At 39.4% G+C, this 24,688-nt stretch overlaps 1 protein-coding gene across 1 annotated transcript in view; it reads left to right on the forward strand.

The window, feature by feature from the left end:
• Positions 1 to 24,688, forward strand: part of LOC133530502 (twitchin) — a 139,203-nt gene that overhangs the window by 109,146 nt on the left and 5,369 nt on the right. Inside the window, 31 exon segments of the mRNA XM_061868422.1 lie at positions 228 to 395; positions 955 to 1,107; positions 1,696 to 1,845; positions 2,661 to 2,855; positions 3,560 to 3,764; positions 4,473 to 4,631; positions 5,790 to 5,994; positions 6,168 to 6,304; positions 7,018 to 7,227; positions 7,756 to 7,959; positions 8,695 to 8,843; positions 9,338 to 9,458; positions 9,770 to 9,967; positions 10,449 to 10,568; positions 10,998 to 11,162; positions 11,729 to 11,899; positions 12,383 to 12,499; positions 12,765 to 12,930; positions 13,213 to 13,373; positions 13,923 to 14,081; positions 16,095 to 16,302; positions 16,622 to 16,808; positions 17,212 to 17,366; positions 17,823 to 17,975; positions 18,436 to 18,665; positions 19,007 to 19,172; positions 19,877 to 20,001; positions 21,416 to 21,611; positions 22,087 to 22,256; positions 23,180 to 23,298; positions 24,137 to 24,287. Coding sequence (XP_061724406.1) covers positions 228 to 395; positions 955 to 1,107; positions 1,696 to 1,845; positions 2,661 to 2,855; positions 3,560 to 3,764; positions 4,473 to 4,631; positions 5,790 to 5,994; positions 6,168 to 6,304; positions 7,018 to 7,227; positions 7,756 to 7,959; positions 8,695 to 8,843; positions 9,338 to 9,458; positions 9,770 to 9,967; positions 10,449 to 10,568; positions 10,998 to 11,162; positions 11,729 to 11,899; positions 12,383 to 12,499; positions 12,765 to 12,930; positions 13,213 to 13,373; positions 13,923 to 14,081; positions 16,095 to 16,302; positions 16,622 to 16,808; positions 17,212 to 17,366; positions 17,823 to 17,975; positions 18,436 to 18,665; positions 19,007 to 19,172; positions 19,877 to 20,001; positions 21,416 to 21,611; positions 22,087 to 22,256; positions 23,180 to 23,298; positions 24,137 to 24,287 — 5,173 coding nt within the window.

Raw genomic sequence — 24,688 nt, forward strand, 5'->3', positions numbered from 1 at the left:
AAACGTACTCCTTTACTTCAAATAGTAGGTAGAATAAAAAGCTCAAACAAATAGTAGGTACAATAAAAGTAAAACAAAACGGAAAATTTAAATAAAGATACCAAATACGTCTTTGTGCCTCATCCTAAATCCTAATTATTGAAGTAGACTTCCCAACAAGGCTTTTAAAACTGACATTACGATATTCTTGTATACATTTTAACAGACTAACAACTCACTTTCCCCAGGTATCATGGTTCGTGAACAACGAGGAAGTGTTCCCCGACAACAGAATCCGTTTTGTAACGTCAGACATTGACACGGTGTTCTACAACTCGTCTGCCAAGAGGTCCGACACGGGGCCGTACACTATTCAGCTGTTGAACAGCGAGGGTTCGGATAGCGCGACTTGCAGGGTAAGTTGATCCACAATGAAAATTAAGTTGTCGTGGTAATTTCATGTGGTATGCTGTCCTTTGAATACATAGAAGATAGTCGCCTTCTAACTTGTACATTGAAAGACTTAAACGTCATTATATAATATCATATTTGTCAACGACTTTACAGAAATGTCTGTATAATTTTTGCACACATACTGTGAATTAAATAAGTCGCTAATACAGTTTACGCCCTTGTGTAGGAATATGAAGCATTTAGTAATTATTATATATAACATGAGAATCAAATTAAGGAAAGAATAGACAGAGACGAATTAAGAAGTGAAGGAACTTGCATTCAAAAGAAAAGACTAAAATGAACTTTACGGACTTCATTTCTCTCTTGAATTACTAAAACTAATAAAAACATGAACATATTGAAAACCAATTTATGTAAAACGTTCGTGTTTCAACTGCCTTGAACATATTGAACACCAATTTATGTAAAACTTTGCCTTTCAACTGTCTTAATCGATAGAACTGTGTACCTATCTCCTTGTTTTGTGCGATTTGTGAGTTAATGACACTCGTTTTGTAGGTATTAGTGGTAGACCGACCATCGCCGCCTGTAGGCCCGCTCGAAGCGTCCGACATCACGCCAGATACGTGCACGCTCAGCTGGAAGCCGCCACTAGACGACGGCGGCTGCCCCATTTCCAACTACATCGTCGAGAAGATGGACAACAATGGAGTAAGTAACCTCAAAACTTTCGACTTTATGTTATTGCAAAGAGGTGTACAAATGATCAGGTAATTATGTCGACATTATGACGATATTATATGAGTATACGAAATATAATATTTAACGGAGAACGGTTGAGTGAAGAGAGACAGAATCAAATAAAAACCCTATTATCACCCACCAAAGAACGGACAAGTAGAAATAGTGAATAGAACATTGTAGACTACTTCGAAATTATCCTAGTGGTAAATTTAAAATACGCTAAATCTTCTTTTTTTTTCATTATTTAAATTGCGTTGCTTAATTCTATTGCGTTGCTAAATAAGCAATAATAAATAAAAATCCCGTGCAGTTAACAGACGCAGCTGTTATTAGATAAAAATAAAATACATCCTATATCCCCGATCCAGTAGAATAGACTATAACTTTGTAAAGTCTATGATTATCTAAATTTCCCAAAATAACTAATTAAGTTAATTCAATACACTCTTTATAAATGAAAACAGGCTACTTTCGATAAAAAATGTTGTGAAAAGCTATCCGTTTTCATTGCCTTTGATTATACTGGTGACACAACTAAATTTCCCATTCTTTCAGGTATGGCAGAAGATCTCATCGTTCGTGCGTAACTGCCACTACAACGTGATGGGTCTCGAACCGAATCGCAAATACACGTTCCGCGTCCGCGCTGAGAACCAGTATGGAGTTTCTGATCCGCTCACCATGGACGACTCTATTACTGCTAAGGTTTGTCATATTATATTTTTAAAGATAAATATTCAATATTCGTAATCTGTCCTACTTTGCCAAAAAACATAAGAGTTGGCACGACTACATTACTAATTTATGGCAACAGAAATCTTTAGAGCTTCTGGACAATTTGAAGCTATCTTTGTCTTCGCTGGTGTCTATATCATTGTTCTTTAACTATAATTCATAACATACTTTAGTCCTGATATATGATAGATTCATCAGATGAAAGTATCTGAAAGTTTAAGAATTAATTTAATCAGACCGCCTGTTGTCTGCCTCTACATTTAATCAATTGTTTATTTTCTTGTATCTTTTTACTGAGGTGTGCCAATAAAGAGTATTCTATCTATCTATCTTAATCAGATGGATAAATAACTTTAAGAGCAAGAAGTTACATAGTAAATTGTTAACCAAGGGATGAAAGGCACTCATTTCAGTTGAGGTAGCGTATTCTGCCGGAGTAAATTGTGCCTTTCACCCGAATCATACACTATTTTAGGAAAATAAATTACAGGTGTATTTAAAAAAAAACATATCTAAGTACACACTTAATAGTATTTCCTGAGGGTTCTTTCAATTAACAATTTAGGTAAAAGTATCGTTATTTATGGAATGAAGATTTAAATATCGGAAACATTAATTGTTTGTCTTAACGTAAAGAAATGTACTTGGAAAGCAAAATGCTCTAGAGCATAAACGCATTACATTCTGCACACGTCATAAAACTGCAATGATCCCACTTTCAAAGCATGGGAAATTAAAAAGAATTTCAAAATTCCGCAACATAAGCAAGTTCTGTTCCCGTACAGTTCCCGTTCACGATCCCCGACCCGCCGGGCGCGCCGCGCGTGGTGGAGTGGGACGGCTCCACCGCCGCGCTCGTGTGGGACCGGCCGCGCTCCGACGGCGGCTCGCGCATCCAGGGCTACAAGCTCGACTTCAGGGACGTGCGCGACAACGTCTGGAACAGCGCCGATTATCTGGTCAAGGACTGCAACTACCAGGTAACAGATCTTTATACTACAGTATGCAAACTTACGAGAAGCAAAGTTTCAAATTACAATGAGAGGCATTGCAATAGTTATGTTTTTATTAACTTCTCAACATGTTTTGTGCTATTTAGAAGAAATACTTTTTAGCCTACCGTAAAATGTGGCCCAATCCATACTATAGAGTAGTTATAAAGTATTGAAGTTTGAAGGAACTCGAAAATAACGCAGAGCGCTTGACTAAAGTAATAAATCTTTTGAGGGAATAAGTAGCTTTAATTTGCTACACACGAACTGTGAAAAATCACATGTCAGTCTAAAATCGTTACTTTAGTCGTTAATTTTCTGATGAATTCATTTAGGACATATATTTATTAATTACATTTATAATTTTTACGACCGTTCGGGCCTAAGTGGGTAGTGACTCTGCCTATGAAGCTAATGGTTCTGGGTTCGAATCCCGGTAAGGGCATGTATATGTGTGATGAGCACAGGTATTTGTTCCTGGATCATGGATATTTTCTATGTATTTAAGGATTTGTATATTATATATATCGTTGTCTGAGTACCCACAACACAAGCCTTCTTGAACTTACCGTAGGACTTAGTCAATTTGTATAAGAATGTCCCTATAATATTTATTTATTTATTATTTAATGTCAATGATCTACATCCACACAAATTCCGACAAAGTTTACTAACATTCAACCATCTTCCAGGCATACAACCTCGAAGCCGGATGCGAGTATGAGTTCCGCGTCCGCGCCAAGAACGCCGCCGGCTTCAGCAAGTACTCGGCCAGCTCGCAGCGCTTCAAGGTCAAGCCCCGCTGCGGACCACCTGGACCTCCGCGGGCCCCTCGCGTTGTGCGCGTGGGCAAGAACTATGTGGATCTCAGCTGGGACCCGCCAGCGAACGATGGAGGTGAGTTTTGGAAATTTTGGTACTGGCACAGTCGGTAGGATCACGTCATGACGTCCGCTAGCTTTAAACCAACTCTTAGGCTCATAATGCAACAAGGTCTGGTCCTCATTGTTAGAACCTCCTAGACTTTTGACAGGTTCGTGGGGGCATGAACTCTTTGAGTCTCAAATGGGACACACCAGCCGGGCTAGCACATGATTGGCGTGATAGTATCTTGCGGCGAAATAGACTAACCGTCCCGCTTTATTTAACATAGAAAAAACGGGTAGTTTTTCTCGCCGCGAGATACTGCCACGCTTATCATGCTGGGCCTACTGAAAACCTACAGTTAACGAAAATAATTCTATTTCTATTATTATTTATAAACTGACCAGGGAAAAACCTCAGTCTCGCCAGACGGGAATATAAAATCGGGTCTTTAGACTGATTAATATCATAAAATATCCGACTTCAAGTCAAGGTTAATAGTACATAGGAAATTAAATCGACACGAGTTGCGAACTGCCTATTCGCACATGTGTCGTACAACATTTTACAGTACATTTGGCCCCTTTTATTTTTGACATAGTTACGTCATGTGCTAATTATCGCACTAATGCGGTAAAGTAGCACCATATGTAGTGTGAGTAGCAATAAAAGTTGGCAACGAAATATGGTAATAAATCTGTACCTTCTATTTGGCTAATTTTTAATCCGTTCCTTCTCCAGGATCCCGCATCACGGGCTACATCATCGAGCGCCGCGACGTGGGCGACAGCGTGTGGGTCAAATGTAACGACTACAACGTCGCCGACACCACGTTCACTGCGATGAAACTCATTGAGAAGGCAGACTACGAGTTCAGGATTATTGCCGTTAACAGTGCCGGTAAGTGATGCTTTGAGCTATGCCGAGGGGACAAAATTTTAATACTTATAGTTCGTGTCATCCACGATGACGCACAGATTTTACATATCTAACCTAACGAGTCAAGGCACGCGTCGTCGTGAATGACACCATTATAGGGAATAAAACCTATCACTATTTAGCAGAGATCTATAGCACAGTTAAACTAAGAAAGTGTATACTAGAAATTTATTCAGTGTTTACATGACAACTGTTATTGACCGACTGACATACATAAAAGTAAACAAACAATTCATAGAACCGTTGCTACACAAATACAAATTTGACAGGGTTCCGTCTACTGCCAGTACTGTGGCCCCTTAAAATAGGCGTAACCAGATTCTACAAATATCACATTAACATAATATTTCAATAACCATATAACATTATCTCTAATACTGAATCGTACTATAACAATAAATCACAGGGACTTAAAGGAAATGGCCAAACTGAAAACCATGAAAATAACTATTTCGAACACTTGAAGACGACTCTTTTATTTGCATTTTATTACATTCTTTCTTTCAAAAATACTACTGGGAAAATATTTGTCATATGCAGACATAGAAGTTTTTGTGGCGAAAACGAGTGTTTGGAAACTTTAAACATCGATTAATCTGTTACCGATAAGTCAGTCATAGATTAATAATGAAGATATGTAAATTCTACTTGCTGTTAATTACGGAGAAATTTCAAGAATGAAAATGAATTACAAATCTTTACATAATTTCTTTATCACATTTATTTTGTACTAAAAAAACATAAATCGTAGTATACAGTGCTAAAAGAATAGAAAACGACCAATATATTAAAGAAGATATTGAACGTATTGTGTATATTGCGGTAGCTATCTTCACTTCATAAAATATAGGTATATAGGTAGCATTAAGGTAACATCGATTACAGACATGTCGATATTTCATTTTGTCAAACACTTTATTTTGCCACAAATTGCCATTTGCTTGGCAATCATATGGCCAGACATAGAAGTCTATGTCTGGTCATACTATTGCCAAGCAAATCCTTTTATTAGTAATTTAAAAAATGTATATTTGCCAGAAAAATGTGCTCTAAAGTTCATAATTCCACAAAGATAAATAAATATATCCCATTTTAACATAGGTAAAATCTTATTTCCAGGAAAATCCGAGCCATCATCATGCACAACTCCAGTCCGCACTGGCGAAGAGATCGGAGGCACGAAGCCCGAATGGGTGAAGATGATGCCCCCGCATATGTGCGCTCCATTGGGCAGACCATTCACTATTGAATGCGTCGCCACTGGCAACCCGATACCTACTGGCAGATGGCTTAGGAACGGCAGAGAAGTCGTGCTAGGAACCAGGTAAGAACATATGTGGTTAGGTGTAGATCGGTGGTTGCTAAATTGGAGTTTAATTAATGAAGTGCGCGCCGCTCGACCGATAACACATGAGGAAGTTTTGTTTATAAATATTTTCTTTATTTACTTACAAAAACTTGCAGTATCCCCACAGCTTACACTTTTTATTATTACAGATTCATCGCAGAGTCCCGTGAGGGCGTGCTCAAACTGAACATCACCGAGGCCGCCGACGCGGACGAGGGTGACTACACGTGCGAGGCCGTCAACAACATCGGCTTCATCTACTGCACTGGTCACCTTAAGATCGGAAGTAAGTAGCTTAAGAAGGCCTTAAATATGTTTTTAGTAGTGTTTCTTGATTACAGACCCTCTTATTCTCGCGCGTGACTTCATACATCTAGCGCGACTTGACGTATAGAGTCGTGCGCGAGAACGCAAGTCATGTTAGAGGGTCAGAACTGTCCTTTCCTGTTGCTTTGTTGTAAAAAAAAAACAAAGAACAGATTTTTGTTCAGTATTAGGTTGGCAATTATACGCTAACATTAAAAAAACAACAGGTTGCACTCCGGGAGTGCCGGCAGAAGTTAAAACTTGAATATTAACGTTGTGCATTTTTGATATTTTGGAATGGTTAGGGAATAATTTTGCACGAATTGCTTTAATTATCAGTATAAAAGTACTATCATTTGTGTGGTAAAATACAATATTTGTGCTATCGTACACAAACATGACAATTTATATAACATTAAAAATTTAACACTCCGGAACTATTACAATTATTTAACATTAAAAAGTTTATCTCTCAGAAAAATCAACTTCCATCCATAATTTCAACGACTACGTCACGTGTCCGTCTTACGAATCTTCAATCTGTCGAATCTGTCGGTCACGTAACCTGTCGCGAGTTGAACATTTTTTCCCCATCACAAAAAGTCCACAGCGCTAAAGAAGCTTTCACTTCAAAAATCATACAAGTCTCTCTTTTATAATCGAAGTACAAAATTCATCATCTTCCCCCACCAGATCCTCCCCGCATCACGCGCATGCCGGGCGACCTGCACCTGCCCGAGCACGACAACACGAAGATCAAGATCCTGTACACCGGCGACCAGCCCGCCGACGTCACGCTCACCAAGGACGGCCATGCCGTCAAGGAGTCCCCGCATCTCAAGTTCACCGTCTTCGATGATTATATCCTCATCTTCATCAAGGATATCAGCAAGGATGATATGGGTAAGCTACTTGTATAATTATTAATGTAAAGCACCAGGTTGCATTGGCAGGGTCGCCATGTGACGTGAAAATGACAACTTGTATTGGTAAGAATTATAAAAACTGGAGTCGCACAACAAGTTAATAATTAAACGCAAAGACGGATTGGCAGGGTCACCATATGACGTGAAAATAAAAGCTACGTGTTTTAAAATTTGCTAGGACACTAATGTAAGTGATTTACATTATGAACTGATACAATGTAACCGATTTCACTAGCATTATATTTAATACTTCTGGATATAGTAGGTGGATTTTTAGTATAATAATATTATATGGCTAAGTTCAAATGTAAAACCCTTTAACCTTCCTAACATCCTCAGAAAAATCAAACAAATAGCCTCTATAAGCGCGACTTTAATGAAATGCTCCTCCAACAAACCCGTCTTGATAGACCTCAATTTTCAACAATCTACAAAAAGTATTCGTTATTTTCTCCTCAAACAGTATTTTTCTATGAAAATTACATGAAACCTTTATTTTCCCTAGGCACATACAAGATCACCATCAAGAACAACTCCGGCGAGACATCAGACACGTTCTCGGTCACTGTCACCGGCCTGCCCGGACCTCCTCAGGACCTCGTACCAAGCGATGTTACCAAGCATTCGTGCACCCTTACATGGAGACCGCCGAGCTACGATGGCGGCATGCCTGTTACGCACTACGTCGTCGAGCGTAATGATACCTCTGGTATGTTGTATACTATAATCAATAGCGTAATATTTGTCACCGTTACAAGTCTACCCGGACCACCACAGGCCCTCGTACCAAGCGATGTTACCAAACATTCGTACACTGTCACTTAGAGACCGCCGAACTAAGATGGCGGCATGCCTGTTACGCACTAAGTCGTCGAGCGTAATGATACATCTAGTAAGTTGTATAGTAGAATCAATAGCGTGATACTTGGCACCGTTATCCGGACCACACTTTTAGAACGCCATTTGACTTTGATCCTTATTCTTTCACTGATATGTGTTCAATTTGCTAAATAACAAAAAGTTACGTCATCCAATAGATCAAAAGCCAAAGGTATAGTAGCATTGTTTCGAGCGATGGCGCCATAACCTTTAGGTAGTAAAATGGCGCCAGTTTTCGATATTTAACAAATAAAAAAAAGCTCTATTTCCAATTCTCTTTGCTGTTACACATTACGTTGTAGAGCGTTACGATACTCCTGATAAGTTAAATACAATCTAGACACCAGTGAGATATAAAGTGAGATTTTTCTCAAGTTTATCAAATTATATCTAACTATCAAAAGATGCGACGTGCTAAAATCTCCCAGTAAACAAAGGACACTACCGTGACCGTATTATATTCTGAAATCATTTTCTTCCCACTTTCACTTTTCTCTATATTTGTTGCAACCCAACTAGACAGCGTCCCACTTTTTTGCATTCTAACCCTACAAAATTTGTACAGGAACCTCCTGGATCACAATCGCGTCCTCAGTCCGAGACACACGTTTCACCGTCCAGGGTCTCACGGAGGGCCAGGAGTACAACTTCAGGGTCCACGCCGCCAACGAAAACGGACAAGGACCCGCCTGCGATGCCGCTAACCCGATTAGGGTAAGTCGCTAATAAACTGATATTCATATTGTTGTTGTCCGTCTTTGACATGACTCGCAATGCATTTTGCTGGCACGAATCAGTACAAGCGTTTGTATCATATCAACATAAAAATCTTAACCTATTTTTAGATAGCGCTCCTGTAGTGGATAGTACACCGTAGGGGGATCTGCTTACAATTACTATTTTTAATTTGATACCCATATTATATAACATTTCATTTAGAACACTTAAAATGCAATAAGATCGAACAGTTGAATGAAAGTTTATTTAAGTCTTTAAAACCAAAAATGAATGAGTGTTCCAATTATAAAATTTATTATATTTATTTATAGTGTTCCAATTGTATATATTTACGATATTACGTACTCAATTGAACACGAATTAAATCCGTACTCTACCTCAACTACAGTAATTGCATTTTATATCACCTATTTCAGAACTTAAGCAAATATTTTTTATAATAAAATTAATTAACATTTTATTTCAAACAGGCTAAGGCACCGTTCGACCCACCGTCTGCGCCCGGCATTCCCAAGATCAAGGAAGTTGGAGGTGACTTCGTTCACCTTGAATGGGAGAAGCCTGAAAGCGACGGAGGGGCCAGGATCCAAGGTAAGCATTTATGTTCAGTCTGGCTGAAAAGATTGTCTTCTCACTAATCTCGAAGTCTCGCATAAATCTCTCTAAAAACCTTCTCCCATATCCTACGGTTTGGGCCCAACCTAGAACAGAAAAAAGGTCATATGGAATTAGTTCGATTTCCAGAGGATATTTTCCGTCATCGAAGATCGTCGTCCGATTTAATGCCAGATATTCAATATTTTATTTTAAGTTTTTTATTTCCCTTAACCCCAGAGTAGCAGGATGCTACATTTAACAGTGAGTTACAATTCCCTTCAAAGACAATTTCCTATCGTTCTCAGGTTACTGGATCGACAAACGCGAGGTCGGCACGTCGACCTGGCAGCGCGTGAACCCGACGCTGTGCCTGCCCAACCAGTACAACTGCTCCAACCTGATCGAGGGCCGCCAGTACGAGTTCAGGGTCACCGCCGTCAACGAGGCCGGGCCCAGCCCGCCCTCCACCGCCAGCCAGGAGGTCAAGGTCGTGGACCCGAGAGGTGAGCTTTACAATCAATTGACTTCTATGTCCAGGATGTTCAACTGTCCAGGAAACATTGAATGATACCAGGCCACGAAATAAACCACCATTGAGGTGGACGAATCAGAATGTGCCAGGAGGGCAGCTCAACAGGGATAAATCAAAGGAATGGTGGCGTGTTGTAAAACGTATCACCAAGCAGGGCGGTATGACGCGGGGTGGAGCGTTTCTGTTCTGAACTCCCTCTGTCGAAAACCTCAGCCAATGGTCATATTTATAACATTTATCTGACATGGCTATTTGTACGTTACTTACAAATAGCCCTACATTTGACGTGCCCCTCCCCCGAAAAAAACGGCAGACTGTTTTGTACAGAAAATTACAGACAAGGCGTTTCCAGTTGTTAAATCTTCCAAGATTCTGAATTAATGCCTAGTTAGAGCACGTTTAAAGTTAGTATTTTTTTTACAATTTATGTGGCATTGATATTTTTTTTCTAGCTGCCACTCCGCCGGAGATCGTAAAGCCGCTGAAGAATGCCAACTGTATCCAGTACCACAACGCCAAGTTCACTTGCACCATCACTGGCTTCCCCAAACCGACTATCACTTGGTACAAGGGTGAGTACTGTAAAGTAAATTAAGTTACATCAATTTAAAATATAAGTATTTTAAAAAACATAAACGGACAGACAGACGGACATGACGAATCTATAAAGGTTCCATTTTTTGCCATTTGGCTACGGAACCCTAAAAAGTGCTTCACCCAGCTAGTTTCTTAATCTTTGATTTCTTGAAGCTAAATATTACTCCAGTTAAATAAGCTTTCTACCTAAAATACTTTTAATTAATTTGCTAACCCCTTATTTTTATTCGGCGACTGTAATAGATAAACAATCTACTCACATGACACCCTAAATTTATGGATTGTACTCGTAAAATTGTCTCCATGCTCAATCATTTTACAGTATCTAAACTTCACTCTCTCAGCCATTTGATCTGAAGGGCATAATATGAACTCGTAACATTGACATCTGTTATAAATTCCAGGCGCTCGTGAGATAACCAACGGTCCTCGTCACCGCATCTGGAGCGAGGGTGATAACCACTTCCTGACAGTTGTGGACGTGTTCGGAGAGGATGCGGACTCATACGTGTGCCGCGCTGTTAACAGAGCCGGCGCTAAGAGCACGAAGGCTGAGCTGCTTATTATGAGTGAGTATTCCTTCTGTAGACTAGAGGTCTACAGATCTTAAGTTTCTGCATCTCGTAAGGCATTGGTCTCCAGCTGATGCCTTCTGTACTTCTTTGACAGCGGGTAGTGATATTTACACACAGTGCAAGTTACATGCACGTTAGTTCAAGTGCAGTGCAAGTTAGTTGCGCATAGTGCAAGTCACTTGCATATAGTGCAAGTGACTTGCACTGTGTACAAACATCACTACCTGCTGTAGAAGAAGTACAGTAAGTAGCAGTCGAAGTAAGTTGATGATCCTGCACAGGCTATGTGAATCGTGTAGAATAATATAAAAAGTACATGAACCCAGTTATATCTAGCGCGAGCCACACAAAACGTCGAGCAAGTAAACCACGCGACTAGAGCTCACGCGAGTAACTGTACTTGCACACTTTCTCGCGACGTGACCTACTCGAGCTACATGCACGTTTTGCCATGTTTAAGCACTTTAAACTCAAGCCTAGTAAATTCACTTCTTAATTTCATCGAGGTCATAATGGTGTTTGCTATTGAAATTCATAAATTGTACTTCTTCTAATTTCAGCTGCGCCTAAGCTGAACGTGCCGCCTCGCTTCCGCGACACGGCCTACTTCGACAAGGGTGAGAACGTGGTGATCAAGATTCCGTTCACCGGCCACCCCGTGCCCAAGATCACGTGGGTGCGCGAGGGAGAGACCATCGAGTCTGGACACCATTACCATGTGGAAAGGAAAGGTAAGGAACTATTACAAATCGCTATTTTCATGGATATGAAAGTTTGTTGTAAAGAAAATGTACGACAAAAATTTTGGGCGCCCGCAGGCTTCATTCAGCTCAATTCCCTGGAGTTGGAGCTGCAGGTTACTGTACGGGCAGCATTCCCACATTATTCTCCTCAAATCTTCTGTTTTTTCTGCAGAACATATGGACATCTTTAAGTTCGACGTCCTAGTTCGTTCTCTTTTAGTACATCTCTGCCGAATGTATTAAATAGCAATGCCGCATACATAATACATTCGGCTAGTAAGTGTAACCTAGTCTCCTTATCACAGTGTGGACAAGAAGCGTCTCTACTTATGCCAAGATCAACTATTTATGCAATGTGTACATTTAAATTCTTCAATTATAGAACGTCTATAACCTATTTGGAGTTATAATATCATAGTAATAATCGGATTCTAGTTGCAGTAAAGTTTATACTTTTGTTCTCTGTTGCAGAACGTCACGCGATCCTGACGATACGCGACGCAAGCAAGATGGACTCTGGTCCATACAGAATCACTGCCGAGAACGAGCTGGGATCAGACTCGGCTATCATCAACATTGAGATCAGTGGTAAGTAACATTCACCTATTTCAAATGAAAAGTACACATGCTTATCAAATAGTATTATATAAAATTCCTTCCCCATCCCTAGATATATTGACTCTAAAATTTGCATCATTGATAAAAATACATGCAATAAATATTTACTCGGATTGCTGTTTATGGATTGGATTTCAATTAGGTGAAAGAATTCAGGCTATCCTCGGCGTTGTATTCTTTACGTTGCGTCTGTGTTTTTACGAATAATAATCTGTTGTATTTACTTTTCCCTCAGACCGGCCAGACCCGCCGCGCTTCCCAGCCTGCGACAACATCGGCGTGGACTCCCTGGCGCTCAGCTGGAAGGCGCCCGTCTGGGACGGCGGCTCCGACATCACCAACTACCTGGTCGAGAAACGGGAGCATCCCATGTCCAGCTGGATACGCGTCGGCAATACCAGGTGACTCAGACAGAGAGGGCACTATCGGAAACTCCACGGCCCTTAGTTGAGTGACAATAAGATGAAAGTCAGTTAAAAGTTTCTGTACTGGTTGTCAAGTATCTATATCAATTAACTAAAGAGGTTGACAAATGATTAATTACTACGAAAAGTGTATTTGGAATTATACTCTATGTAGCGTGCCGTCATTTTTCCGTCAGCGGAATGACATGCACGGGCCCTGACTATTACTTTTTATTATCTTGATTCAACCTAATCTTAAACATAATTTATTTGACTCAGGTTCACAACGATGGCGATAACCGGCTTAGTCCCGGGCAAGCAGTACGAGTTCCGAGTGTACGCCGAGAACATCTACGGCCGCTCCGAACCCAGCGAACCCACGGGCCTGGTGCAGACCAAGGCTGTCATCAAGAAGGAGTTCAAAAAGAAAGAATATCCTGGTAAGATTGATTTATTGTATATTTCCACTAAAGAAGTATGTGAGCGAATACATCTACTAATATTTGCGGGGCAGCAAGCAGAAGGTTACTTTACAGATGGTACTTACTGTCGTCCCAAGGTCAGGCGAAGCCAAGCTATAATCAAAACAATAAAAGACCGACCCTTGACTTTGAGTATTGCCATGTGATCTTTTATTTTAGAGGGGAAACTAGGCCCTGTTAAGGTAGTGCATAATCCAGTGAAAGGGAAAACTTGACTTTTAGTAGTAAACGTATTTATTAAAAACCTTTAATTCATTTAAGGCAGAGGACTAAAATGGAAAGATAAATTCTCCAACAGCCCGATATCAAATAATCGCCTATCTAATTTAAAGTTGTTCGCCTAAATATCTTAAGAGTATGAGCGTTTTTTTTTTCAATTCCTTATTGCTACTACACTTTTACAATTTGGTGCCGTGACCAGGATACATACTAAATTTTAACCATTTAATTTGCAACGTTGCATTTTTTGTGTATAACAACATTTTCTAAACCGCACTCTTCTTCCAGTGGACGAAACCGGCAAGCGCATCCGCAGCAACGCCGACCACGGTCCTGTCAAGGATTACGACAGCTACGTTTTCGACATTTACAGCAAATATGTACCGCAGCCCGTCGACATCAGCACCTGCTCCGTGTACGACAAATACGACATTCTCGAGGAGATTGGTGAGTGCTATGCTACATTACATTTTGGTTTCACTTACTCGAAATTATTTCTAAATGACTATACAGTGTTCTTGAAAATTAAGGAGGGGACGTAGATGTTTTGGCTTTGAAGTAAATGTATACCGTGTAAACCTATATACTTTTCATTTTTTTTTTTTGGTAAATATCAAATTCGCGGATATTCAGCGTTTATTTCTCCTTAATTATCGTGACAGTTTAAAATTCACGGTTAGTTTCACATATCGACCGGTATATTGACCGTGACTATCTTTTGTATTATTTATGTGCTCCCGATATTTAAACGTAGTAACATGCACCTTGTTCACGGGTAACTGAAGAAATATCGGGAGCTCAAACACAATAGGAAAGGTGATCACAGTAAATATTGTCTACGGTCGATATAAGTTTAGAGATAAATTTATACCAAAAAATAATAAAAAGGATTGAAAAAAAATTAAATTGAATGATCTTTGCAATAGTTTGAACTATGACATTCGTACGTATTATAAGGAATAATGAAATGCAGACGTAACGGAATGTCAAGAAATTTTACATTAAAGTATGTAACAGATATTTAGTAAAGTAAATTACTAGCTTATAACTTTTAACTTTAATGCGATTGTAATGTTTGATAATCTTGGAACAAACATTAAGTTATATATTATTATATGAATGCGTAAGAATAAAAAATGAATGGTAGAACTAAACATAAATTCAGAATAAGCATGAATATAAACACTATGCTTGCCGCGAAACTAAGTGGCGAGTCAGGTCATAATGCCACCTCTTCCACTCATGGTTGGTGTTAACAAGGGTAAAGGAGATAGCATTATGATTACAGTAGCCAGTTAGTTTTATGGTAAGTATATAAAACACTAAACCACACTCACGAACTTGCCTGCGAATAGTAACAAGTAGAACTAACAAGTAGTAAAATTTGAGTCTTACAGCTATGACTATAGAGTTGAATTTCGCAGGTGACTTCGTGAAGTGCGCGTCCAAACGGAAGGCGAGAGGTGTGTGAATAGGTCGATGTAGTGTTGCTCTATCTACGTCTCTCTCGCACGCACTCTCTTATATTATTTATTTTTATTTAGCTCTTTAAATAGCATGGTCTCAAAGATTTAATTTTATGGAAAGGGATTAACTGATATTCTATTTCTGGTTATCAGTTGCTCCATAAGATTATTATATAGTGCATTCAAATTTTATTTATGTAAAATTATAAATTAATTTATTAATTTTAAATTTTCAGTAGATAAAACGTAAATCTATGCACGATGTTGCGCTTATCATATTGATATATATTTATAAATAATCGTATACTTTAGAATGCGCATCTTTGTGGAATCATGAATGATTAGCACCCTATAACACATATTCATGATAATTTCTATCTATATTTAGCGCCAGCTCTTGTGAATCAATCTTAAATTCTAAAAAACGCATTACATTCTACATTTGATAGCTCTAACATGGGTCCATATTGGGTTGCATAAAAGTTTAAGTCATATCTTCGATACGCATAACAACTTGTGTCATAATCATCATTGCGCATACAAATGAAAAGTTATATTATATTGTGTCATATATTTTTAGCCATAATATTTGATGACATACATAGCAGTTGTCATATATTTTTTGTGCATACCTAACTAACCTAACCAAAAATTTTATGCAAATTAAATTTATGACTATAAAAATTATGACATAACTCATTTATGATAAAAATCCAGTTATGCTCAGGAATAATTCTAAATAAAGATTTTTATGACTTACAATTTTAACGCAAAGTGTTATGACGATTAAAAATATGACAAATGTTGTTATGCGACCAGAGGGAGTCCCCTCTAACATTAACTCAAATAACTGAGCATTAATAGGCCTTCAGGTTTACAAATAGTCATCATTGCGTCATCTACGATAACGGCACATTAGTGACCCACGCAAAACTGACTCCTACCACTAACACAACAAAGCACACAGTTGCATGAGGTTACGCTAATGTTGTAGGCACAGGTGCCTTCGGCGTCGTGCACCGCTGCCGCGAGCGCTCCACCGGCAACTACTTCGCGGCTAAGTTCATTCCTTGCACCGGGGCCATGGAGAAGGAACTCATCAAGAAGGAGATAGACATCATGAACCAGTTGCATCACAGGAAGCTGATCAATCTACATGATGCGTTTGAAGACGATGATGAGATGGTTCTCATCTTTGAGTTGTAAGTACTGCAATAACTCCTATTTGACTACAATTTTAAGTTTATTTCGCTGCTCAACGAATTTATTCTGAATATATAATTATTAGAAATACCGTATATTGCGTTGTACGGAATTGAGTAAGTACAATAATATGTTAAAGATTTTCTTTCCAAATTTGATGGCCTCTAATTTATTACATTATGCATTATTCTAACGTGTATAAATAGGTTTTAAATTAAAACTTTCTTACACAACATTTCAAAATGGAACATTATATCATTGCGTATTTTTGTTGTAAAATATTTGAAAAGGCAATTACTAAAAAAAATCTTCTTTCAGCTTGTCTGGAGGTGAGCTGTTCGAGCGCATCACCGAACCTGGCTACAATATGTCCGAGGCCGAAGCCGCGCATTACATGAGACAGATCTGCGAGGGAGTGAGACATATGCATGAACAGAACATCATACATCTCGACTTGAAACCGGAAAATGTTATGTGCCAGACGAGAACGGGCACAGACGTTAAGGTGAGAAAATAAATGAAATGTACCCTTAATATCGACAAAAATATATATCTTATGCTTTCTCAATTTTAACAAATGTAACAATACTCTATACGTCGTAATCTGTCAAACTGTTTGAGCTACAACGGATTGAAGATTAATGTGGAGATATAATATAGGTACATATACCCAAAAAAATAATTTGTATGGCTTAAAAATACTTTAACTCATTTCAGTCCTTATACTTTGTTGCGCATATAACTACCGAAACGAAGTACAATTCTGTTTGGTTATTTCAAAATAAAATTCTTATGTATTTGGTACAAAAAAAAACATTATTTTATCTTGCAAATTTGACAAGTCAGTTGATTTTATTAATCAGCTAAATTAAAATGTTAAAAAATAATGTGTTATTTCTTTCCTCCAGATCATTGACTTCGGTCTAGCCACCAAATTAGATCCGAACGAAGTGGTCAAGATCTCAACGGGCACCGCCGAGTTCGCGGCGCCCGAAATCGTCGAGAGGGAGCCGGTTGGCTTCTACACAGACATGTGGGCCGTGGGTGTACTTTCATACGTGCTGTAAGTATTTAACTATGTTTTCTACTTCAAACTGCTTTTTTTATATTTCTGTCACAACAGCTTAATAGATACATATCAAGCAAAGCAAATAAGCATTTTTGTTCTTAAAGACTTCACTAAGGCCTTGGTCACAAAATAGTTTGCGTACATTTTGGATTACGTTAACTAAATGGATTATTAGTCTTCAAATGTGTGTCACTTATTATTCTTATATATTGTAACTTTTTATTAATTTTGCAAAAGCCATAGTTCATTCCAAATATCTTGAGTGTAAACGCAGGAAAAAACTTAACCGAGTCGAAATTTGGTTATACAACGCACTAAAATTCGTTCCGATAATGCTCCAAACATTTCAGCGTCAATTATATAATCTCATACAATTTGATCCGTCATCAACTTAAACATGCAGTTACAATGTGGTGCCGTGACCAGGATACTAAACAAATTCCTTTTCAGACTCTCCGGCCTATCGCCGTTCGCCGGCAACAACGACATCGACACGCTGAAGAACGTGAAGGCTTGCGACTGGGAGTTCGACGAGGAGGCGTTCCAGCATGTCTCGGACGACGCCAAGGACTTCATCAGACGACTGCTAGTTAAGAATAAGGAGTGAGTACATTTTGTTGAGATGTTTCATATGACGAATGTTCTATGTGTTCTAGTTATGCAGAAAACACTTTTTATATATCCTATCACCCAATCGCCACCGATATACTCCAATCGCCCAGACGCCTTTCAGAACACGGGTCCGTCTAAACTTCTGCACCGATTTTGCAGCGACACAATATGGGAGTGCCACCAAAACCGTCAGTATAGCTTTCCGACTGGCCCTCGGATGAAAATGCCACTACAAAAGTCACATTATCATTGGATTTTTTTTAATTTATGGTAGAACTTCCACTCTCTGTCGTTTGGCACTCTGGTGCTAGCTTGGACTATACAATCAATTGTACTTTTAACCTTTATTTTTGGATAAATTAAATCATATTTTGTCTTGGCAGGTGACTAGAAGTTAAGCTTAGATAAATATGTCGTAAAATCAATTGCTCATTTTACTAATCTTTCTCAGAAAACGTCTAACGGCTCACGAATGCCTGCTCCACCCATGGCTGGCCGGCGACGCTACATCATCGCGCACAGCCACCATCGAAGCCCGCAGATACGAGAAGATGCGCGACAGGCTACGCAGCCGCTACGACGACTGGGCCGGGTTCGTGCTGCCCATCGGCAGGCTGAGCGAATACAGCAGCCTGAGGAAACTGCTCATTGAGAAGTGGAAGATCTACGATGGACAGTTCGGTAAGTTAAGCTCTAACCAGTTTAATTCAGTGCAGTAGGCTGCTGCATGAAGTCAGTTGAGGACGCCATATTATGCCCAGACATTTGCGATGCTGTGATTGTTATCATTCATTCATTCACTTTTTCTCAAAAGCGTTTTGTTTTAAAGCGCGTAGTTATAACATTGTATTTTTTGCACTTCTGTTTTTAACGATCGACTATGCGAACTGTTACTGATTGTCTTGCATTTGTGTAATAAAAGAGGTCTGAAAGCTTATATAAAAGAGTTCTTACGCCATTTTTTGAACAAGTAAATGTTCAAATTTACATAAAGTACAAGACGAATTTCCTCTTCCTAACAGACCGCAGACAAGCGGCACCACGCTTTGTGATCCGACCACAGTCCGCCTTCTGCTACGAGGGCCAGTCGGTGAAATTGTACTGCCGCATCATCGCCTGCGCCACGCCCACCGTCACGTGGTCGCACAACAACCACGAGTTGAGACAGTCCGTCAAGTTCATGAAGAGGTGAGTTACACTTTGGTGCCGTGACCAGGATACTTCGTCCAACCACATTCCTGCTACGAGGCCCAGTCGATGCTGCTCTGTATCAGCCACAACACGCCCATGGTCACGTGGTCGCACAATAACCACGAGCAGAGGCAGTCCGTCAAGTTCATGAAGAGGCTAGTTGAGTAGAACAGGAGGAGGAGCATGACCAGGATACTTAGAAATGGCTCACTTGCGCTTTAGAGTATTTCCTACGGCCAAATATGGCTAAGAGATACTGTAATCTATGATAAATGTAACTTGATTGTATTGATTGGTGCCAATGACCAGGATTTTCATTTATTTTCATCTAATGTCATATTCTACATAAAATCGGAACCGTTAGAGTCGGACCAACTGAACTCTGCATAGCATCTAAATGGCAAAGTGTGGCAATGCGATCATTAATGTCAAATGTCTATGACAATATGACATTTAAAATGACATTCCCTCACTCTGATCTATTCAAATCGGTGCAAAGTTGTAGTTCGTGTCACCCACGATGCGCAGATTTGTCAAATCTAACCTTTAATATGTGACAATCCGAGTGAAGGCACGCGTCTTCGTGAATGACACAATCTATAGCTTAGACTCTAATCACAAAGTGAGCAAAGACCACATGGTGATTTAATTACTGTATGTTTATTTTACATCGGTTTGTAATACAACTCTTGTTTGTTCAGATACGCTGGCGACGATTACTACTTCATCATCAACCGCGCCAAGCTAGAGGACCGCGGCGAGTACATCGTCCGCGCGGAGAACCACTACGGCTTCCGCGAGGAGGTCGTCTTCCTAAATGTACAACGTAAGTATCGTAGTTTATACATTAATAAATATTATATGGACAATCTTACACAAATTGACTAAGTCAAATAAGGCAATATACAAATACTTAAATAGATAGAAAACATCCATGACCCAGGAACAAATATCTGTGCTTATCACACAAATACATGCCCTTACCTGGATTCGAACCCAGGACCATCGGCTTCATAGGCAGGGTCACTACCAATTAGGCCAGACCCGTCGCCACCATCATTGGGACCATTGAAAGATTATTATCTATTGGGTACTTTTATTCTTACATTAATTCCATGTTTGGTAAATTGTCTTATACGATACGACAAGAGTTATCCTTATCGATTTATAGTATCACGTGACACACGTAAATGAAGTGTTATGTGCTCTTCGTACTTCGTATAGAATTCAATCCTTGTTATAATTCTAGAAGTACTACCGTGCCCTGTTCCGTTTAATACGTTCAGACAAGTTTAACGCAGAATATATCAAAAGATATGTTTTAGTAGGGTAAAAAATTATAAAGGTATCGCCCGATGAACGTTCTGTAAATTTATACATTTGGAATTATCTGATACGATTGTTATAAGCACAAAATAACTTTGTTTTTAAATTACCCGAGCACAGCTTATTAATCTGCAAATGCTTTTATTATAATGAAAAAAAAAAACGGTATTAAAGCAATAAAACAAGTTTCTTAAAGCTGTCTCTTGGCTATGTAATCAATTAATTAAACATCCAATTAGTAAATCTAGGTCACTGTGAGATCGCAGTTGTATTATTAGACCTAAGATCGTTCGGTGGCATTAACCGAGGTCGTAAATAGATTACTATCAATTCAGTGGCACAGGTAGACAGATCGGCAATAATATAATTGTCCGGTGCTAAACACAAAAAGTATAAGTTCTGTGAGAAAATATTCAAACCTAAAAAAATTGTTTGTGTTGTTTACAAAGCTAATTTTACTCCACTTAGTTTCAAATAAGACTGCCTTTGATTATATAGCATCGTATTTAAACTAGTAATAGTGTTTACGATATTTCCATATTTTTTAAACTATATTTCACTAATTGTGCGTTGTGTAGTAGTTTATTCTAGCCAATAAAAGCTACTTTTGGTAGTGATATTTGTGGTGAGTGATCAGTTTGGAGGATAATCCCAGCAGAACTTTTGGTGGTTCATAACTATTGACGTTATTATCGAGCAATTTTTTAAGGTAGCGTTATAACTTCATGGTATGATTGTGGCAGGCAAAATATATTACTGTTTTTGTTTGTCAATGATAACAATTTTTAATACATTTTATGTCAATAGCGACTTACTGGAAATGAAAAGAATGATATATTTTGCCTCAAAAATAAAGTATTCATTATAATCTCATAGGCGATAGACTAAACACTAACGCGTGTCAATATTTCCAGCGGTCCCGAAGGTCCAGCGCCAGCACGCGCCCGAGGCGCCGCGCCGGCGCTCCGCGCTGCCCTACACGTTCTGGCAGGAGACGAGCGAGACGGCGCCGGTATTCACCTTCCAGCTGCGGCCGCGCGTCATGCAGGCGCGCGACACCTGCAAGCTGCTGTGCTGCCTCAGCGGCCGCCCGACGCCCACTGTCAAGTGGTAACTATCCTTACAAAGCGAGAAAGCATCAGCCATCCTGCTTTAATAACATTTTACAGTACATATGGGGCTACTTTATAGCACTAGTGCGAGAAGTAGCATATTATGTTACTGTGTCGAACATTTAAAGGGCCATATGTACTGTAAAACGTTGTACGATACATGTGCGAATAGGTAATTCGTAACTCGTGTCGATTTAAAACACTCCCTTCGGTCGTGTTTTAATTTATCGCCACTCGTTTCGAATTTCCTATTTTTCGCACTTGTATCGTAATGTACTATTATTACATTGTCGCACACCTTTCAATGTGTTAATTAAGATTTACGATACACCGAGCCGTGGAACTGAAAAATGGCAATCAACTTTTCGTCTTAAATTCTTCGGAATTTATTTTACTGTTAAAAATTACAAATGGAAAGCAGATACTACTGTATATCTTAAAACTAGATATATCATATTTGTCATACTTCACAGGTACAAGGACAGAAAGGAGCTATCAAAGTTCGACTACTCGATGACGAACTCGGACGGCGTGGTCACGCTTGAGATCGTCGACTGCAGACCAGAAGACAGCGGGAAATACACTTGCGTCGCCACCAACTGCCACGGCACTGATGAGACGTCTTGTGTCGTCATTGTTGAAGGTACGTCTTACGTCATTCAATTTATTAGTTTGGAGATTAGAAGATGGGAAGACAAACGTGCTCGCTTATAGACGTCTTTTGACCGCGCCGTTGGACGCTGGACGCAGCCAACAGTACTCAACCATGTGTACAGTCAAGTGTAAAAATATAGGTGTACACATCTTACTCAAAAGTATGTCCCATAGCATCTTATTCCAGTGTAATAAGAGCGTAGTACCATGTTTATGAGACGATTCTCTCGATACATATTTTTGCAGCTGACTGTACATAACTATGTTTTAATGGTCGTATGATACCACCATGGTCTACGAAAATTTCAATCCTAGTGCGATATCGACTTCCTTCCGAGATTTTCCCGAGGGTCTATAGTATGGGGTTCTTCAAAAAAAGGAGTGTACAGGTTTTTAAAGGGTCGGCAACGCGCATGTAACACCTCTGGAGTTGCAGGCGTCTATAGGCTGCGGTGACTGCTTACCATCAGGCGGGCTGTATGCTCGTTTGCCACCGTCGTAGTATTAAAAAAAAATTCTTTTGTTCAACTTAGGGCCTGTTTCATAATGTCCAAGTAAAATATTGCATAGCTAATTAACAAAAAAACTACTGCCAGATAAAACTTCCTGCAAAACTTAGCGCTTTATCTACCAGTTAAGCTTATTTGAAGATTGTGAAACGCCAACGATGACTTTATTCGCCAGTTAAGTGGCGAGTAGCTTATTCAGGAATTTATTTGGACATTGTGAAACAGAACAGAAACATTTCTTTCCTTTGAATACAATTGTAACTTTAACAGCATGTTAGTCGTAGGAGTAGGAAACGATTCCTCCGTACTAGTAAAACAATGACTCCTCCATTATGATGAGCGTGTCAGCAGTTTGTAAGATTAGAAGGGCCCCAGCGAGCTACAATGATATGTTTGTTTGCAGGCGAGGTAGTGAGCGCGGAACAAGCGGCGCTAGCACACAACTTCCTCCACTCGGGCGACAGGCGTTACATCGAGAAGCCGATCAAGCCCGCGCCGCCGCCGATCATCACCAAGACTAAGGTAACTTACAAATACCCCAGGACACAAGTATAACGTCTCTAATATCTAAGGACTTGCCAAGGCAATATTGATTTGTCCAGATAAAAGTTTTAAAGGCCTTCGGGAGGATGAAGGATATACATTTTGGTTACATAGTACAGCAGCACCAGTAAGCACACGTCACTGCTTATGCGTTTTTGTCATATGTACGGTCACGTCTGAAAATATCGGTACGGACAAAGTGTCAAAAATATGTATACACTACCCTAATGCGCTAGGTAAGCGCTGGGAATGCACCATAGTTACTTGTACGAGTTAAGTTATCCAAGTCGGCTATTTAAGTATTTCTTTTCTATTCTACCCACTTTGTAACCTAACTAAAATTTTGTATCGATTAATCTTACATTGTCTGCATGTTAGTCCTAAGATATATTATATAAATATTATATTCTCAAGTAAGCGAATTTTGTAAATTCTTTTTGAGAATAAATTTCTTAAACCATAATATATATGGGCCATAAGGTCGTGTATACATATTTTTGGCACTTCGATCGTGTCGATGTTTTCAGGCGTGACTGTACTGCGTGAGCACTGCGCCAGCATCTCTTGAACATCAGTTAGATCTTAATGAAGCGGAATCATCGTCATCTTTTAAGTTCTACCCCCGAATAATGCAAAGTTGATAAAATACTGGCCTGCTTATCTCAAGAATTGGTTCAAGGCATACGTCTTTACAAAAGTGACTGTTGCCTCGCAATGTTGCCTCTCCTTCACCGAATGATTATCAATGAGAATAACTTTGTGTTTGAATCCATGCAGTAATAGTAAAACATTTATAATTTAAATATTTTTGTACCAGGTGACGATCGACCCGCCAGTCAAGACGCACGCCATCGCCAGGCCCAAGTTCTCGCCTCAAACTTCAGTGGATGCATCCAAGAAGAAGTATGGTGCTAAACTGGATTCCGACACTTCGTCGAGGTCAAGGAGCACCACTAAGGAATTAGTCTGTAAGTTAACTAACTAATATTTCTAGTATTCTACAACACTCTTAGAGTCTAAGTGTTGTAGAATACTAGTAATATTAGTAGTATATAAGCAGTTTTCGATATATTCAAGGTAGGCGCACTTAGACGGCACGGCGCACTTCCCCTACCTCACCTTATCTACGCTATAAAAATGAGTTCTTCTAGTGAAGGAAATATAAATGTTCCTGGCAACAATACATCGCTTTCTTTCAACAATTGTCCTCACGCCAGTATTAATATTAATTTCTATTAAAGTTACAGTTATGCAAATATTTTCCTATTTCCTCGTAGTAGTCGTGAAAAGCACTATGTAATGCCTCGGCCGGAAACGCTAAAGATGGACTCGTATTATTTGAGGGCCTCCACTAACGTGTCGGCCCTCA

This window comes from Cydia pomonella, chromosome 23 (genome assembly GCF_033807575.1).
Source record: "Cydia pomonella isolate Wapato2018A chromosome 23, ilCydPomo1, whole genome shotgun sequence".
NCBI classification, from domain to species: domain Eukaryota; kingdom Metazoa; phylum Arthropoda; class Insecta; order Lepidoptera; family Tortricidae; genus Cydia; species Cydia pomonella.